This window comes from Xenia sp. Carnegie-2017, unplaced genomic scaffold (assembly GCF_021976095.1).
Source record: "Xenia sp. Carnegie-2017 unplaced genomic scaffold, XeniaSp_v1 HiC_scaffold_14, whole genome shotgun sequence".
NCBI classification, from domain to species: domain Eukaryota; kingdom Metazoa; phylum Cnidaria; class Anthozoa; order Malacalcyonacea; family Xeniidae; genus Xenia; species Xenia sp. Carnegie-2017.
Window position 1 is genome coordinate 758135 of NW_025813447.1, and position 20932 is coordinate 779066.

The following is a 20932-nucleotide window of genomic DNA, read 5'->3' on the forward strand; positions in this document are numbered from 1 at the left end:
CCATAAAACCACTGCATAAAACTCGAACGAGAACAAATCGTCGAGGGGAGAGGGCGGAAGGTTAATTTCAATGTTTCAATACAAATACTATTAAAATCGTTAAAATAGTTCTATTCATTGGTCTATGATTAAAACTTTCGATAAACAAACATAAATTAAAAATTACATAAGTAAAATAATGTTCACACTTTTCAATATTTACAAAAGAACATCAGAGTTAGTGACTGGCAATCTAAACATTAAATCAGATTTTCTGATATCAAATCATGAAGACAGTTGGTTGTAAAAACACGGGGGTGTGACCACAGTTTGTCCAAATAAATTACGACGACTTCATTCTTTCATACCTTATGCTGGCCAAGTCTATGAAACAGAAAATATCTTTATAAGCGGTTTAAAATACTTTTTCAATTTCCAGTTTCGTCTAGAGTAATGCAGTGTACTGTGTTCGCACATACATGTCTAAAATGTCTTGTGCTTATATGGTACTAGAATAAAAATAGCCTAGCTTAAATGGAAGCATGTATTATATAACGAGCTGTATTACTTTACTTCACCTATGAAAACATTTGAAAGAATTTCTTTACCAATAAGTACTAAGATTACGTTGTTAAAATTTCTTCTCATTATAGTAATAGTTGAGTTTCTACTCAAAAACCTACAGTTTCCCTTCTTCCGGGGCCATATCCTCGGGGACATTTTGAGAATCGTCGCGTTTCTTTCTTTGAAAATGAACTCGTTGATGACGACTCGTTTTGCCGTGTTTTATGTCACGTGACTTTCTGCTTCGTTTTTTCTTCGACTGACTGGACAGCGTAGAAATCCCTCCTTCAGATTGAGACATTAATCTGGCTTGCAACGCTCTGATTTTTAAAGATGAAACATAATTGAAAAATAAGTGCTCAACTACAATTGCCTGTATCATTGAAGAAAGACAGAAAAATAAAAATGAAAAAACAACAAACTCTACAATGCAATAAGAAATCAATTATGGAAAAATAGTAAGTCACATTATAGGTATAAAAATTGACATCAAATCATCAAATATAGAAACACTTACAAATCTTTTTCATTATCACTAGAAGAGCTATCAGAGCTACCGGAGCTCGCCTCAGAACCTGCTTTCGCCATTTCGGGCACAGCTTTATTTGCAAGTTGAGGTGTAGATGGGACAGGATGAGAACGTGAACCGCTGTTCTTTAATATCGAAGGCTTTTGAAGCATCGGCTTCACTAGCGACACGGGCGTTTCGATCAGCGGTTTCTTCTTCGCCAAACTCGCTCTCTCTCGCTCAAGTTCTACAAACCCAAAACACGCAAAATGGTTATTATACAGGAAAAAATTTCTTCCGTAGGCTATGTCATTTTACCTTGAGGAGTACTATGCATAGGCCCGTCAGATGCATATAATGGTGCTAAAGAAACGTACAAAAATCTAAAATAAAAATGCCCTACATATCAAAAGTACATCAATACGCAGACAAACCAGCAGCTTTCTTCTTGTGGACACCATTTTCAGATTTCTGTTCCCACGAAGCCGTTTCTTCAAAAATTGAAATTCAAATTATCTCAAAAACGTGTGTCGATACCATTAAAATTAGCTAAAATTTGTACAACCTTCGTCGGAACTGCCCGTATCCGATGAGATGATCATCGTTCGACGTCGTCGCCTTCCGTCAGAGGAGTCTGATGATTCAGGTTGAGTCGTACTGTATTCTAAAGAAAAAGCAATGGCAATTTCTTCGACATTGTTTCTCGACAAAATCAAAGCATTTTATAAAATCTTCTCACCAGATTTTTCAGGAGCATTCCACATTTTTGCTGCATCCTCTGGCAAAAAAAATGAAGCACAAATTAACACATTAAATGATCTGATGTTGTAAATTTAACAAAGACCTAACCCATGTTAATCGGATCCTCTGTGCGAGGCTTTCTTCTCTTAATTTCTCGATAATCTAGTTAAAAAAACACATTTGATCGTCAAATATTGATCCACAGACCTATTTCCACACTAAACAAAGTTTTGGAAGATCGAAATGCGCTTTGTTGTTCTTGTGGGCAATGTAATGGAGCAATATGGAACTCATTTGCCAAGGAAACGGGATAAAGCTCTTACGATTTCATAAACAATGGAGCAATATGGAACTCATTTGCCAAAGAAACGGGATGAAGCTCTTACGAGTTCATAAACAATGGAGCAATATGGAACTCATTTGCCAAAGAAACGGGATGAAGCTCTTACGAGTTCATAAACAATGGAGCAATATGGAACTCATTTGCCAAAGAAACGGGATGAAGCTCTTAAGATTTCATAAACAATGGAGCAATATGGAACTCATTTGCCAAAGAAACGGGATGAAGCTCGATTTCATAAACAATGGAGCAATATGGAACTCATTTGCCAAAGAAACGGGATGAAGCTCTTACGATTTCATAAACAGTGGGCACTATTTCTTTTACCTGATTCGCTGTCTTCATCATCAAGAAATGTACTAAACTGATCTGTTTTACTTGTTCTTGTCATACTTGAACTATGTAAAGTACTTGATGATCGATCAGTTGAAGATGTTTCAGCATTATGTCTTTTTAAGCCATAACCATCCTCACCGGCCAAGTTACTTCCGGGATGATATGACATTTCCTGTTATCAAGTACACAGAGATTTACGTGAAAGTCATTCGAAGCTTCTCCTCAATCATTAGCAAATGAAAAGGAACTGAAAACACGAAATATTCACGCCGGTAGATTTTATCTACTAAACTAGAGCGCTTTTGAGGTGAAAACAATCTTTTAACACCTGTCTGTATGTTATATGTGTACATTAAGATTATAAGAACAAAAATACATACGATTCTGTATGGCTACTTTATGTTACTTACATATAATCTTCTTCGTCTTGGTCGTCCGTACGTCTTGTCCCCAGTTCTCCAGCGAATGAACGCGTTTCTGTATTCTTCACGTACCTGATACAGAGAATAAAGTGCAATTTGAAAGAGACAGTAAGCCAATGAACTAATTTTATACTGAAAGAAACTTTTACGTAGATGTAAACATCCCTACTTGTAAATCTTGCATACAGCTAAATTTTACACGCGCGCCTGGGGGTCAAATCCCGAATTTTTCTTATCGTCGTAATGAGTTTTTTGGGCTGTGCGTGGAAAGATTGAGACTGGTTTAATTGCTAGCTTCAAATTTTGGAGGGAGATACCTTTGCATTTATATTTAGTTCAATGCAGTAGGTAGAATCACAGAATAGCATAAGTTAGTCTACATCAGATTTCAAGAGGCCTTACACTGCTCTATGTGTTGTACAGTGAAGCATAAACTTTTCTACGTCAGATAAACAACATAGCATGCATTTGACTATGGCTGATAACAATAAAATATAACAGAAACGTCGTTAAGATCAAGAGCAATAAATATTGTTGAGGAAATTCTAACCTTGGGATCACAAGCGACATAAAAGATAAAATGAACAGACTTTGACAACAACATAAAATGGCATATAGAAAATGGAAGACCATGTGCTCTTCATTAACAGCCAGCACAGCAAAGGCGAGGGTCACAACAAGGACAGGTACAAACAAAGCACCAACTTTTAAAGCATATCTATTATAAAGGAGAAAGAGAAACATCTTAGGGATTCTCAAGACACCTGGGGATTCATAATGAATATTTAGGACACCTGGGTATTCACAGGGAATCTTCAGAACATCTTGGGATTCGTATTGAATCCATAAGACACCCGGGGATTCATAGAGAATCCATAGGGCATCTTGAAATTCATAGGCAATCCTTAGGACATTTAGGGATTCATAGTGAGCCTTTCAGACATCTGGGGATTTATAGTCAATATAGCCTGTTCAGATTCTCTACGAATCCCCGTGTGTCCTAAAGATTCACTATGAAAGAATAGGCAAAAGATATCAAAGGGTTTGACTTACTTAATTTTTAGTGCATTCTTATAAACACTAGTGACGGGTGTGTTCTTGGGAATGAACGCATTTGGTTTTCTTTTCTTCCTGCCTTTTGTACAGGACAAACGCAGTGCCATAAGAAAAACGATTAAATTGACCTAAACGACAACAAAAAACAAAAAGGATGAACTGATGAAAAAAGAGTAAAGATGTGAAATTTCCAATAAAAACTCACAAAAATAACACCAGCGATAGGAAGAGTAAACGTCCAAAACAAAGTTCCGCTTGTTGTCATCCAGCAACTGGATAGAAAAGAAATCGAGAAAATGTTTAGCAAATGAAATCAATTATTACAACGATAGAGCAAAAATTATTCACGATATACACAGCAGTGAAATGCTTCACAAATGCGTTAATTTAAATGATTAAGCACTCACAATCTTTCATTTCCATATCCTTCGATCGCCATTCCACTTGACAAACCAACAACAATGGCTGGACAACCTAAAAATTACACAAAAAATGGACATCTTGTTTACAAATTGCGAAACATGCTCATAAGTTCCAATGCAGAGTAGCACTTACCCCACCCAAGAAAGTAGTAAAACGTCATTTGCCCCGAGTCAATATCTCTTTTTTCTGTGAGCCTACGATACATATGCACAGTCTCCACGAACATCCAGGCAAAGACAGCATCAAAGAAGTAGTGTAAGATGATAGCAATAAATCTGCAGATGAGCTGAGGAAAATAGAAATTACAAAAAAGTAAGAAAAAGGATGGTTGCATACTTCATGAAATAAAACTAGCAAAATTATTTGACGTAAGTAGAGCTACAAAAGAAACCTATACATGAATCATAAGTGTAGTCTTGTTGAATTTCTATGTATAATATAAAATTATTATACCTCGTATGATGTACGGTTGATGCCAAAAACATACGCAACTTCAGCTAGAACAATGGCTAACACCATATTTCTGTGGATAGAGTTCGTATTGGATTGAAGATCGCTGTCAAAAACATGTTGTAACACATGAATAACATGAAGTACCACATGAATAACATGTTGTAACACATGAATAACATGAAGTAACACATGAATAACATGCAGTACCACATGAATAACATGAAGTAACACATGAATAACATGAAGTAACACATGAATAACATGAAGTAACACATGAATAACATGAAGTATGTCCTCGTGGTATCAACAACAGAACTCACCTTAAACAAGTAAATGAAAAAATAACGAATAGAAGAATGACGAGAGATATAGACACACCAACGTAGGTCACAAGTTGTATGTCATATGGGGATGTCACAGGGATCTAAAGGGATAATATATCACGTGATGTATATCGTATAAACATGAAGAGAGCGGTGATGAGCATGCGCGTACCTCGATCTTAAGATCAGAGACGACAGCAAATGACGTAAGATGATAACATCTACAAACTGTATGAGTAAAATTACTTGGAGCTTTCTCACAACCATTTTTTGACCATCCACCACCATTAGAACCACTGGAAGATATAATGACGTAATTTATCTTGATATTGTACGGATTGTCATTCTAAACGATTTCTAAATCATTATAGATTTATCTTTACCTAATCATCTTAGAGTGTGTACTTAAAATCTACACTTGCACAGCAAAAAACAGCAAGCCTACATTAGCTTAGTGTAAACCTTGAATACAGCCATTTACCAATGGTATTAAAGGAACAAGATAGCTTCAGATTTGAGCACAATCGTACCCGCGATCAAATCTGAAGCTTTTCTGTTCGTTTAGCTTCATCAAAGAAAATCCAAATTACAGAAAATTTTGCCGCTATAAGCATTATCACAATGTAAGAACAATTACATACGATAAATATCTAAAAATAAAGGTTTTTATATATAAAACATTACGGTATTGAGTAGTTCCAAAATACACAATCATATTGTGAACGATTGACCTGAAATGAAAAAAAAACCAATTACATGAAAACACAGATCTGCGCATGCTCGGCTTTCAAAAAAAGATTGATTTTAACCTCGTGGATTTCAAATTCGATGATAATAGGTTCTTTAAGATACAACGACTCCATTCCTTTGATCCCAACAATAATGACGTCAGAGTTTACGTCAAGAGAAAGGTCGCTAAAACTACAATGTAAAAATAAGATAATGATGTTTATGAAAGTAAACAAGCACAAGTGGAAGCTTCGCTGCACTTGCTCATTTAATGGTAAATTTCAAAATATTTTGGTTTTCAAATGATGACCAATCAAAATAAAACACGTGAAGATCAAATGACCAATCAAAGTGAAGCACGTGAAGATCAAATGACCAATCAAAATAAAACACGTGAAGATCAAATGACCAATGAAAGTGAAACACGTAAAGATCAAATGACCAATCAAAGTGAAACACGTAAAGATCAAATGACCAATCAAAGTGAAACACGTAAAGATCAAATGACCAATCAAAGTGAAACACGTAAAGATCAAATGACCAATCAAAGTGAAACACGTGAAGATCAAATGACCAATCAAAGTGAAACACGTAAAGATCAAATGACCAATCAAAGTGAAAACGTCAAGATCAAATGACCAATCAAAGTGAAACACGTCAAGATCAAATGACCAATTAAAGTGAAACACGTGAAGGTCATGGGAAGATGAGATCCACCCATTAATTCACTATAGGATAAGGCAGATAAACCAAAAAGGATTGACTAACCTTTCTTTGACATCAAACGAAAACGGTAAAAGATCACCAAGATATTTTAAGGCGATGAATGCAATTGCTGATTCGTCTTCTAAAATACACGAAATCACAGAATATGCAGAACAATAAAATACGTCAACGTTCGCATGAAAACATAGAGAACTAGCAAAGCTAAAAAATAGTTGAAGAAAGATTAAATGCACACTAAATCAAATTAATTTTTTTTTAATGTATGAGAAAAGATTGAAAAAACAAGGCGAATATAGATAAAAAATATAAATCTTGAGTAAACGAACAAATTCTTCATCGAAGTAAACATAAACAACATGAAAACATCCTTCAGCTTACTTGGTGCCCCACTGTTCTCAAACAGAGATGACGGTATCTCGACACGATTACTTGTGTTGCGCCATCGTTCAGAAGACAATAAACTCGACTTATGTTCTTCCAAAGGAAAAGTCAAGCCGAAAAAACGCTTCGGATCAACAGGTTCCAACTGCATCACTAAAAGTCATACATCACATCTTAAAAACGTATCGTTCATTTCATGATAATGAATAAAAGCTCGTTTCCAGGCTTACACATGTTTTCCTCAACTTTCACGTAAGATAAGAGATTAGAGGTGGATCGTTTTCTACGATATCCTTTCCTTTTAATGTACACCATACTACTCGCCAAACTTATGCCGAACATTTCAAGTTGATGCATCAATGTGACAGTTGCTGAAGGTGTCTTTATAAAACAGAGTAGAAATTAAGAAACGACAATTTGACATTGTCCACAGACCTTTAAAATTTGTGATGCAAAACCAAGAAAGAGAAAACAGCTCGCTTGTTTTGCTATGCGTAATAGTCTTTCTTTAGAAATCTATTGTATTTCACGCAAAGTGAACACAGAAAAATTAACATGGCGGGACAAAATAGCATGCTGGCTACACTGGAACAACCATTTTCATCCTTGGCTTACCTCTTTTATCAATGACCATCCTATTGAGTATTCTGGAGATACAAAAGTGCTGACAGCATTTGTCGTCGTCTATACAGATGAAAGGTGAAGTCTTAGTGCAATAGCAAGCAATACTCTAATACGTACCAATCACAGGTAACATAAATACGTACCAATCACAGTTAATAAATATGTACCAATCACAGTCAACAATAAAAAAACAATCCAAGCAAAAACGCCAAGAAAAAGGTGAATGAATGGCTCAAACATGAAGTATTGTTGTAATGTTGATTAGGTTTTGAGACTTAGAGAAAATTAACAGAATACATTTAATGCTTTTCTTACATCTAGAAACTCGTCATCTTGTGAGGAAGCAAGTTCATCTTCAGCATGATCGCTTTCAAATTTTAGCAATGCAAGAATGACATTATAGGCAAGGGACATCTTTTTGATAAAATTCCTTCGTCTGGAACAGTATGTTGTTCAACGAATTTGAGATTAATATTGCTTTCTCTGTCGTCAGGTTTCCATAGTGTTTCAACTGAAATAATGTACAAAATACGATATGAAAAAAAAACAGAATACATTTTTACTAACATTCCCCGTGCAACATTTCCACTAAATTCCAACGTCGACCGTAAAAAAGTGTAAGCTAACCTAAAGTGAAAAACAGATAATTGTATTAAAGTAAATGGTTTGAACCCGGGAGTATCGTTACATGTTTGTAAATGTAGATCGTCCAGGTTGGTATAGTCCTGAGAAGGACTGTTTTTGTTGTTGTTGACTGACGTTTCGACAACCTTAGCGGTAGTCATCTTCAAAGTCAAAAAAGTAGTCATTCTTCATCTTCACAGTCATTTTTTAACTCTGAAGATGACTACCGCTAAGGTTGTCGAAACGTCAGTCAACAACAACAAAAACAGCCCTTCTCAGGACTATACTAACCTGGACGATCTACATTTACAAACAGATAATTGTATATTACCAGTAGTTAGTCATAGAGAAATCTATGTTTCACTGTAGTCAGTCATAGAGAAGTCTATGTTATACTGTAGTTAGTCATAGAGAAGTCTATGTTATACTGTAGTCAGTCATAAAGAAGTCTATGTTACACTGTAGTCAGTCATAGAGAAGTCTATGTTACACTGTAGTCAGTCATAGAGAAGTCTATGTTACACTGTAGTCAGTCATAGAGAAGTCTATGTTATACTGTAGTCAGTCATAGAGAAGTCTATGTTATACTGTAGTTAGTCATAGAGAAGTCTATGTTATACTGTAGTCAGTCATAAAGAAGTCTATGTTACACTGTAGTCAGTCATAGAGAAGTATATGTTACACTGTAGTCAGTCATAGAGAAGTCTATGTTACACTGTAGTCAGTCAGAGTAATTGTATACAATAGTACGATTAGCTATAGAGACTTTATGCTATACTGTAGTCAACAACAGAGAATTGCATGCTATTTTGTAGTCTAAAACAGAGAAATGTATATCTTCAATTCGATCACGTAGTTCAACGGAAACAAATTTAATGCATGCTAAAGTACTGCAGCAAGAATCAAAGACTTCAAAATGTTATCTAACAACGCACTTACAGTATTGGAGATGTCAACGATTGCTTGGGAGACACAATCCGAGAGATCAGGATCCTGCCAGCCATCATGGAACGCACACATTCTGCTAGCCACACCAATAGAACCGAAAGGACATTTCCGTTTAGATAAAACACCGAATGATTCTCGTGGCCAATTTATCCGTTCTGATTTGGATTTAGGGCACGAAGTATTTATGACTAAAAGAAATAAAACGTTGAACACATGTGAATTGCTGTAAAGAGATGCGCGTACACTAGGGGGTAATGGGAGATAAAGTATGCTAAGTTAGCGAAAGTGCATAAATAGGATGCTGCGAGTTAAATGATACAAAGATAATACAAATCTGGAAAGAGAGCGCACTTTAAAGCTCGATGAAAACATAACAAATAATTATCCATACTTTCACATCCTTTTTTGGTGATTTCACCCTGTTTCGCAGCACACATATCGCATATACGACCAATCACACCTGGCAAACAAGGACACTGCCCTCCGACTGGTGCGCACATGTCGTTCATGCTTCCGGTTTCATCACAATCACATTCCTGGCAAACATCGTCCAGTTTTCCTCGGGGAAGAAACGCGCGAAAATAACGTTCCTAAAGTAAGCAAGCGAAATAGCACACGTAAGGAAAAGCCTCGAAAACTACAGTTAACCCGACCTCTGTACAAATTATTGATTTGTTTAAGTGTATGAAAAAGAGGAAAACTTTCAACTTTAAAAAAGGACGAAGTAAACATAAACGCAGATGATATACTGATGACGAAATAATTCAATGTCTGAGAATATATCGATGCAAGTATCGTAGTAATCGACAACGATTAGCGAAATTTTATGCAAAAAAGAAAATGAAGTGGTTCTTACATTTCTCCTGAGATACAAGTGACTTAATGTAAATGCTTTGCGCATAAAGTTTCCATCGAGATTTTTTTAAATCATTTGTGAAATACGACAACTTACCTTACAATAACATTCACCAGTTGTTTTATTACAAACTGGATTATACTCGAGTTCGGTGGCACAATTACATGGACCACAAGTTCCGCTATTTGATGCACTGAAGAACTCGTCACGACATGGCAGTTCACTTTCCCTTTCACAATATTTTCCTAACAAACGAAAGCTTTAATTCAGTTAGGATTCCTTTCGTTCACGCACAAATAATAAAGAGTGGAATCTTCTTGCAAAGAATGTTGGCTTAGTTAGAGACGATTTTTACATAGGAAGAGATCTCTATCTATGTAGATATTTTAGTGAAGAAGTTATCTAGTAACAAGACAAAAGAATTGCGAAATCTCGGATGTCGGTTTTTTAACTTACCTAAAACTGCGTGGGAAGTTTTCCCCCTGTACGAGGTTTGTATGTGTGGGAAGTTTTCCCCCTGTACGAGGTTTGTATGTGTGGGAAGTTTTCCTCCCTGTATGAGATTTGTATGTGTGGGAAGTTTCCCCTGTACGAGGTTTGTATGTGTGGGAAGTTTTCCTCCTGTATGAGATTTGTATGGGTGGGAAGTTTTCCCCCCTGTACGAGGTTTGTATGTGTGGGAAGTTTTCCTCCCTGTACAAGGTTTGTATGTGTGAAGTTTTCCCCTGTACGAGGTTTGTATGTGTGGGAAAATTTCCTCCCTGTATGAGATTTGTATGGGTGGGAAGTTTTCTCCCCTGTACGAGGTTTGTATGTGTGGGAAGTTTCCTCCTGTACGAGGTTTGTATGTGTGGGAAGTTTTCCCCTGTACGAGGTTTGTATGTGTGGGAAGTTTTCCCCTGTACGAGGTTTGTATGTGTGGGAAGTTTTCCTCCCTGTATGAGATTTGTATGGGTGGGAAGTTTTCCCCCCTGTACGAGGTTTGTATGTGTGGGAAGTTTCCCCTGTACGAGGTTTGTATGTGTGGGAAGTTTTCCCTGTACGAGGTTTGTATGTGTGGGAAGTTTTCCTCCTGTATGAGATTTGTATGGGTGGGAAGTTTTCCCCTGTATGAGATGTATGTGTGGGAAGTTTTCCCCTGTACGAGGTTTGTATGTGTGGGAAGTTTCCCCTGTACGAGGTTTGTATGTGTGGGAAGTTTTCCTCCTGTATGAGATTTGTATGGGTGGGAAGTTTTCCCCTGGAGGTTTGTATGTGTGGGAAGTTTTCCTCCCTGTATGAGATTTGTATGGGTGGGAAGTTTTCCTGTAAGGTTTGTATGTGTGGGAAGTTTTCCTCCCTGTATGAGATTTGTATGGGTGGGAAGTTTCCCTGTATGAGGTTTGTATGTGTGGGAAGTTTTCCTCCTGTTGAGGTTTGTATGTGGGAAGTTTTCCCCTGTACGAGGTTTGTATGTGTGGACGTTTTCCCCCTGTACGAGGTTTGTATGTGTGGGAAGTTTTCCTCCCTGTATGAGATTTGTATGGGTGGGAAGTTTTCCCCTGTACGAGGTTTGTATGTGGGAAGTTTTCCCTGTACGAGGTTTGTATGTGTGGGAAGTTTTCCTCCCTGTATGAGATTTGTATGGGTGGGAAGTTTTCCCCTGTACGAGGTTTGTGTGTGGGAAGTTTTCCCCTGTACGAGGTTTGTATGTGTGGGAAGTTTTCCCTGTACGAGGTTTGTATGTGTGGGAAGTTTTCCCCTGTACGAGGTTTGTATGTGTGGGAAGTTTTCCTCCCTGTACGAGGTTTGTATGTGTGGGAAGTTTTCCCCCCTGTACGAGGTTTGTATGTGTGGGAAGTTTTCCCCCTGTACGAGGTTTGTATATGTCGGAAAGTTTTTTTAACTTACCTAAAAAATTCTTCCTACAACTACACGTGAAACCAACATCATCATCAGTCCGCTGACATGTGCCACCATTCTGACATGGGCTCAAACGACAAATATCCTCGCATTTTTCACCATAATACCCAGGGAGACATACACAACTCGTCTTTCTCCATGACTTTTCACATTTGCTGGTCGGAGGACAGGAACTCGAGACACAATGAGCCGTAGACAAACAGCCGCTGGTCACAATATGCGATGAAGCAGACGATATGTTCTGAGATACATTATTTACGGCAAAACCTAAAAATGGTAAAATGATGTTAAACAAAATATTTTAATTTGCAGAAAGGGAAATTTCACAAACAATAGAGGAGCCTTCCCAATCGTGTACTGACTCATTACAATCATTCAGTTTTCTGATATGCTTAACCATGAATTATTGGAAAGAAATTATAAGTTTTATTTTATCACAACGACGGCATTTTTACGACTTTTATAAGGATAACAATTCAAAAAGATAAAAACGCTTTCCATGAAAAATACTTAAACACAAACAACAACATTGTATACCTTGAATACAGCCGTCAAATCCTGAACCAGATCTTCCAATATCACCAAGAAAAACATCCAAGAAACTCGCCCCAGTCTCTGCACTCGCCGTGGCAAACAAGACTTTACGATGAATACGATCGATAACGACCTGGATGGAGGTGCGTGAGAACTCTACTTCAACATCGTGCCATTTCCCATCTGCCAGTTTGATATTGTTGACGTTCAAATGTTGATTATTGTACGTGAAATAGAGAGCAGCGTCAACCATCTAACATTGTGATAAAGATTGTATTGTGAATGTCAGAATTCCTGAACTGTCTCTTCATTTGTAAAATTTCGACAGCAGGGGATCGAAAGGAATCTTTGTCGAAATGTACTTTAATATATTTTTTCGAATTCAACATAAAACAAAAAGAGAGGATACCTCAAGGAAAGACGTACTATTGGCTGCAACAATTTGCATGAGAGTCCCAGATTTCTCGACCGTTCGTAAAACAAGCGATATTGTCAAAGTGGGTGCAATTACCACATGCTCGATCCTGACTGAAGTGTAACTCAGGCGAGTGAAGCTATAGGGAACGGTTGCTATGAAAAACGAAATGAAAACTCTCAATGACAAAACAACAGAAAGAACACACGGGCAATCTGTTTACAAATCTCTTTTAAAATACAACAGAGCAATAAAATACGAAAACAAAGAAGTCGGTTTGAAAATTCATTTAAAATGCAAAACTTTTCCCCAAGAAAGGACCTTTGCTTGGAAAGTCAAATGATACTGCATTTACCTTACTGGTTGATAAATCGTATTAAAAACATTGCGTGAACACGAAAACAACAAAATACCCACAACGACAAAAACACAAACCTTTTTCACACCTTTCTCCAGCATATCCTTCATCACAGACACAGATCATTCTATCCCAGCTATTCACACATGTTCCATGTTGGGAACAAGAATCACTTTTACAAAAATCACGTTTCCTGTTGCAACCAATTCGAGTATTTCTATTGTATATCGGCAAACCCATGTCCAAAGGAACTTCATTTATTCTTACATTACGTATGCAACCGTTAAAGCCGAGCCCACGAAGGTATGGTGTAGAGCTTGGTATGCCGCCAAGGAAAAGAGGTGATGTAAGGTCCATTGATCTTTGAAAATAAAAAAAGAATTGATACTAGAACTTGAACAAGAAATCCACGGATAGAGCAAAGTGACTCCTTGACATTGACTCCTTCAAACAATCATAAAATGTTTCAAACATTTTTCACATTTCTTCATAAACTCCATTTAATTTTGACTCATGTATCAAGTAAACATCCGCTGACTTAGAGAAAGTAAAAGGTATATCACGAGTCAGACATGAACTTTCTATCTATGACAGACCTCACCTTATTGAAAACTATTTACTTCTACATATCCATCACATCAGTACATATCCCATCACATCACTAAATATCTCATCACATCAGTACATATCCCATCACATCACTACATATCCCATCACATCACTACATATCCCATCACACCACTACATATCCCATCACATCACTACATATCCCATCACATCACTACATATCCCATCACATCACTACATATCCCATAACCTCTCAACATACCTTAATTTACCACGTCCTCTCTTTGCAGCAGCACAGTCAAAACTACCGACTTGCTCACCAAACTTAACTGCCACAGCGGTTTCACAATTTTCACCAAGAACAATGGAGCCAATCTAAGGTAGAATAAAACAAACGAAAAAACTTAAGCAACAGTGTACATATAGACTGTTCAACTGTATGCTTAGATTCCTAAAGACGATTAATTTAAGAGATAAATGTCTTGACTATGATGCTCATGAATGTAAGAAATCTTAATATGTGATATGCAGAGGTATTTTTATAAAATATGCATGACATGGTACTTTGCTAATTAAATATGACAATTCAAAGCGTACTTGAAATCTATATGAGATCATCACTTTTTGCCATACACCATTGGTGATACTTCCTCTATCCCCAGGCCCCACACTGACGGTCTGTACGTCTTCACCGGCAGAGAATACGTAATACAAATGACCATTGCGTAGTTCGAGAGCCATCGTGTCATTTTCAAAACCGTAACGACCAACATAAAGAAGTAATCCATCAGAGTTTATGGTCGCAAATTCCAATGAAATATCAATATGCCATCTTTGTTTTAGACCTTGATGAAAAAGAACATGTAATATAGCTTCAAATTTTAGAACAAACTCACGCAATTCTCCTATTTAGTATAAAAACGGACGAACAACAACAGCATGTTATTATTGCACATTTCAACAAATATAATGAAGAATATAAGGAAGATAAAGGAGAATGTCGAGGACGATAACAGAGAATTTAAAGGGAAATTGAAAGGAAGATTTCAAGGAAGATTTCAAGGAAGATTTCAAGGAAGATTGTGCATTATTCAAGAAAAGCTGTAGAGTCACGTAGAAGTCTATATAATTCTTTGCGAGCATTATAATCATTTTTCTTGCAATTTTAAAGCGTTTTAATGATATAATTATAACCTGTAAAAGCGATAAAGGAATCATTCTCGAAGCTTCTACTATTGACATCACAAAATTTTCCATAACCAGTTCCTTTCTTGCAGAGACAGTTAAAGCCTTGCCTTGGCAAGTCACGACATAAACCATCATTTTTACAGATACCATCTATGTAAAATAACCAAGGTTTACATCAACAAAAGATATGCTTTTAGTTACACATAAAAACCGTTGGATACAGGTTGTTGATATCAATGGATAGGGGGGTGCGCAGTTTAAAACAACCCTATGGAGGCAGGGGGTTCGTATCTTAAATATGCACCATACACTGTCCTGGTAAATTCACAAGACAAGGTCCCGCATTAAACATCTTTCTAAATCCAGTCCAATTAAAGCAAGATTAAATCAAATACCTGGTAGACTGTGGCATCTTGTTCTCGAAACATCAAATTCACAATTTCGCCCGACAAAGTTATTTGGGCATGCGCAATAATATCCTCCTTCGTAATCTATACATCTTCCATTGTTATGACAAGGGCTTGAGTAACATGCGTGTAACTGCCGACTGCATTGGTGTCCGTAAAAACCCGCTGAACATACAGGTTTAAGTACTTCGCGGGCTCGGACACCATAAAACACAGCAAACGGTGTGATCAACAGTTGACCAAGTCCATTCACAAACGTCTTATTGATTTGACAGGTAAGAAAACTATTTTTCTTAGTTTTACACGCTTCACCGACAAGTAAGAAATGATTTGAGTGCTTTCCCGGATTGATTTCTTTATCTGATGACAGAACAATCATTTCAGTTGCCTTTTCAAAAGATGTTAAGTTTAAAAACAAGTTCTCTAGCAACAACTGTCCATTCACAAAACCATTACGACCATTACGAATGGCAAGCCAAACGGTTAAATAATCATCAGTATGAAGAACATTACCAATCCCTTCACGAAACTTCATGTAAGATCTTGTGACATTTCTTAGGTAGAACACAATGACGGAGCTTTCGTGAAGCCGAAACATGGATGCCAAACTTTTCTTAAATCTTGTCGACAAAGCAAAGAATTTGGATGTGGTTGCATTCTTTACATAAATAGGCACACTTGCTTGAAGAATAGATTCAGTTATAATGTTAAGATTAACACTGCCAAATCTTGAAATCACGTGAACACCGTCTGAGATAGTGACTTCAAAGACAATTGTGTTTGTGTTAACAAGAGCAGATTCTTTTACTTTAAGGACACCTGTATGTTTTTCAACAGTTACGGCATTTCTTAAACGATCATCATTCAACACGATGTCATAACTAAGTTGAGAATCTTCATCCGGATCATATGCAGGAATAGTGAAGTTTACATCCGACGGAAAGAGACCTTCTCGAACGTTGATGACAATTTGAAAATTCTCTGTTAACTGTGGTTCATTATCGTTGACATTCGTTACATTAATATGCACCTCGCCCCAGGCCAAAAACGACGCGTATATGGCCTGGACCGTTAGTCGATAGCTGGTCTTCTGTTCGTAATCTAAATGCTTTGCAAGTTCGATAATTCCGCTGCTACTGAGTATGGTGAACGTATTTTTATAATTACCACCAGTGATATCGTACAGAATGTTGGCGTCTTTCACGTTGTCTCGCGTTACAGCTTTGATTTTTAAAATTTCATGATTGAGAGGAAAATCCTCGGGAATGCTAAATTCGTAAGGTGACGATTCAAACTCGGGCGGACTATCAACGATGTCGTTAAGAGTCACCTAGAAACATTGAAAAATAGCCAATAATGAAGTAGAACTTCAATACAAGACGAATTTAATGGTGGTTGACCATAAATTTAACGGTGGTTGACCAGATGAATTTAATGGTGGTTGACCAGATGAATTTAATGGTGGTTGACCAGATGAATTTAATGGTGGTTGAGCAAATGAATTTAATGGTGGTTGACCAGATAAATTTAATGGTGGTTGACCAGATAAATTTAATGGTGGTTGACCAGATGAATTTAATGGTGGTTGACCAGATAAATTTAATGGTGGTTGACCAGATAAATTTAATGTTGGTTGACCAGATGAATTTAATGGTGGTTGAGCAGATGAATTTAATGGTGGTTGACCAGATGAATTTAATGGTGGTTGACCAGATAAATTTAATGGTGGTTGACTTACCTTAACTTGAGTAGTTGAATTTAACGGTGGTTGACCATGATCGGTAGCAAAAACTGTGAGCAAGTACTCAGGTGTCACTTCACGATCAAGGCGTCGATTCACCGTTATTTCACCAAGATCTTCGTTGATTTTGAAAGCTGAATTCACGTTTCCTGTAATGTGTAAAAATCGCAAGTCAAAAAATTTCCAAACATGTACACACAATGTTTCGTTCCGTCCATTGGCGTGACACTAAGACACGAGTCTTCGGTTATTATGTACAGTTCACTAACACTGCAACACACAAAATAGATGGAAAAATTTTATTTCATTGCGAGCACAAACCTTTTTCTTTCAGTTTATATGTTATCTTTCTATTTATACCCTCGTCACTATCCGTTGCTTTTATCTCTGTTACAAGCTGACCAACTCTTGCATCTTCATCAACAGCAACCACGTACAAAGATTGATCAAATTTTGGTTTGTTATCGTTGATATCAAGGACAATGACATCAACATGAGCGCGTCCAGAACGTCTACGGTCGCCATTATCCTTTGCGAGAATTTTCAACTTGTACTTTGGTCGACGTTCACGATCTAACACAACAAGATTCGTAATCACTCCAGTCTTTGAATTGATTGAGAACTTGGTATTTCGACCAATTATGGAGTATGTAATCTCAGCATTTTTACCAACGTCATCGTCCAGAGCCGTCACCTTTGTGACAATTGTCCCAACGGTGTCGTTCTCGTAAATATTACCGATGTACCGACCATGCGTGAACTTTGGTGAATTATTATTGGCATCGATAACATGTACCATAACATCCACCAATGTCCTTCGTTTACCATCGTATGCACCTACTTTGAATTGATACAATCTCTTCTTTTTGTAATCAAGCCTGCACGATCTCCTCTTCGTGATACCACCAAGTGAGTTGATTGAAAAGCAATTAGTTGGGTCATTTCGAATGAAATAGTTGATCTGACCCTTGGTGTCTTTATCACTTGCTGTCACTGTGGTAAATGGTCGACTGGATCTGTACATTTCGTCAATTGTTACATTATAAAATATCTGATCAAAAATTGGTGCAACGTCATTCACATCTTCAACATCAATATTCACGAACACTGAAGACTCCAATGGTTCTTTTCCTTTGTCTTGGGCAAACACCTGAAAGCGAAAACGAGGTGTTGCTTCACGATCAATTATCGATGTTGTCCAAATCTTTCCTGTTTGAGCACCAACTCTGAATGGAATATTTTTAGCCCTTATTGAATAGTTGATCTCTTGATTTTCCTTGGTATCTGCATCCTGTGCTTGAACAGTTCCAACGAGCAAGTTCGTTGACTTGTTTTCACTCACTTTGAAATAATATTCTTTATTTAAAAACTCCGGTGAATTATCATTTACATCCACAATGGTGATGGAGACATCTACTTCATTAAAAAGTGGCACAGTACCGGAGTCTTCAGCCATAACCTGTAGAATATATTCACTCCTTCTCATAATCCAGTGACCCAATTAAGACAATAACTCCAGAAGTGGTGTTAATTTGAAACAATTGCTTCTCGTTACCAGAAACAAAGCTATAACGAATTCTCTGGTTCTTGCCAACATCACAGTCGGTTCCATTGACAGTTCCAATTGCCGTACCCCTCAAACTATCTTCTGCAACAAAGAAATTATATTTACTCTCATTAAACATGGGCATACAATCATTCTCATCTTTTATAACAATGAACACATCAACAGTAGAATTTAAGGGAGGTGTTCCTTGGTCTTGAGCTTTCACAACTAAGTGGTATGAGGCTGTTGTTTCCCTGTCCAATTTTTTATTTACTGTAATCACACCATTTTTAAAATCAATGGTAAACGCTTTGTTAACACCATCTCCATTAACAATGCTGTATTGAATATCTCTATTTGGTCCAATTTCATCATAATCATGAGCTCTGACAGCTAGAACTGTCGAACCAATGTCCTCAGATTCAGATATCTCTTCTCTATAAACTTTCTTATCAAACTCTGGCATGTAGTCATTAACATCTATAAGTTTTATTGTTAAAACCATACGGTCACTCAAAGGCGGGTTTCCTTTATCAGTTGCTATTACACGAAAGACATGCTTTTCCATGCTTTCACGATCAAGCAAGGCTTTCGTCCTGATCACACCTGTATTTGTGTCAATTTCAAAATAATCCCCGCTGCGAATATTTCCCATGGGAGTCATCTTGTACTCAATTTCTCCAGATTGGTAGTAATCAACATCTGTTGCTGTGGCATTGTACACTAAACTCCAAAGTCTTACATCCTCTTTGATAGTCACAGTCTTGGAACGTAATGGAAATTTCGGTGGATGGTTCGGGGTGAATCTTTTGGTCCTGGGAAAACGTATTGCTTGCCTTGGGTTAGCTGAGATGTCATATAGTTTGGTAATTGATCGTGGTATTAATCTATTATTGAAATACACATCTTTGTTAAGTTCTTTACTATTTCCAGCGTTGAGCAAAGTATGCATAAAATCCTTCTTTGAAACCCTAAGGCGTTCTAATAAAAAAGGTTTATTTCCCATTGTTCGTAATTTTTGGCTAAAGTCCTGTGTATTTAGCTTGCTATTAGCATGTTTTGATACACGCTTAGGAATTTTGTACTTCGTGAGCATCTTAGGTTTCTCCAGACAGCGTTCCTTGTTATGTAAACTTATCACAATAGGTGTCCATGATTGGAGTTTCGTGCTGGTATTCATAGAATGCACAGCTATCACAAACATTTTCTTTTTGAGAAAGATGCCACAGTTTAAGTCACGTTTTAATGTTAGAACTCCACTCGTTCGATTGATAAACAAAAAATCATAAAGAAATCTCATGCTTTGTTCAATCACGAGCGAGTAGTTTGTTCTTTGTTCACGGTTCAATGATAAGTCAAGTTCTGTGCCAGCCGTCATGTCGGGAGACAAGCGAATCCTTTCACCCTTCACGAGCTTTCCAGTAAAAAGGGCAGTCAGCACAGCTAAACATAGTAGACGAAACGCACGCGCCATGGTATAAAATATTAACGATTCTGTTTGTGTAAACAATCTTCTCATAACATAAATTGAAATGAAAATCTTATGAACTCAAAATATACCATCCCCAAATGACCAACATGTCTCAAAAACATCAAAGGAACTTCCCAAGAAGTGGTTAAACCCGCCTTCTTTAACATTTTCCTCTTGTTTTTTCTTCAACTTGTAACCTTCGTCAAGCGATCATTTCATACTTGATTAATGATTAGAGGTTTGCCGCATAGCAACCCCATTGGTTGTGTTGACATCACGTGTCACCAGGAAACAATCAACGATAATTCACTAGTACAACTTCGGCCTTCTTGAGAAATAATTAAGAGTTGAATAAATTAAAAGTAACGTTGATTTCACTTTTAAATCTTCTCTGAGCAAACTCTTTGTGGGCGAAAGCACAACAGATTGTGGCTTTGATACGAAAGTGTAATCACAGGTACTTTTTATTCTGCCCAAAACAGATGGCAAGTGGCGGAACACTACACGAGTCTCTAGCTCGACATGAGGTCAACTTAAAATCCCATAAAAGTCAGTAAATTGCCTTTGTATGCGAATCATTGACCTTAATAACTCATCGACTTCAAGATCATTCTTTCATTAATATTTGTAAAACAATACAAGATTATTCGAGCGTTGTATTTGTTAAACATTTTAAGTCATGTTTCTTTCTAAAAATATGCGGCTTGCATAAATTCTCGCCTTTTCAAAGAGATAAAAATCCCTAGGAAATTAATGAATACAAACAGAAA

At 37.1% G+C, this 20932-nt stretch overlaps 1 protein-coding gene across 1 annotated transcript; it reads right to left on the bottom strand.

Annotated features, from left to right (window-relative positions):
• Positions 1–90: 90 nt before the first annotated feature.
• LOC124434129 (cadherin EGF LAG seven-pass G-type receptor 2-like) lies at positions 91–20408 on the bottom strand. The gene is given in 41 exon segments (XM_046984008.1): positions 91–363; positions 663–863; positions 1061–1298; positions 1370–1414; positions 1486–1542; positions 1617–1715; positions 1791–1829; positions 1901–1954; positions 2460–2640; positions 2797–2800; positions 2879–2962; positions 3441–3608; positions 3944–4074; positions 4152–4218; positions 4354–4420; positions 4502–4655; positions 4823–4925; positions 5143–5246; positions 5318–5441; positions 5830–5876; positions 5955–6066; positions 6643–6721; positions 6979–7134; positions 7212–7362; positions 7597–7665; positions 7921–8004; positions 8006–8116; positions 9169–9365; positions 9569–9767; positions 10130–10278; positions 11924–12202; positions 12473–12722; positions 12879–13039; positions 13320–13603; positions 14072–14184; positions 14407–14654; positions 15004–15147; positions 15393–16734; positions 17143–17294; positions 17467–18626; positions 18628–20408. Coding segments are annotated over 41 exon segments (8967 nt in total). The 5' UTR covers positions 20166–20408; the 3' UTR covers positions 91–341.
• Positions 20409–20932: the final 524 nt, after the last annotated feature.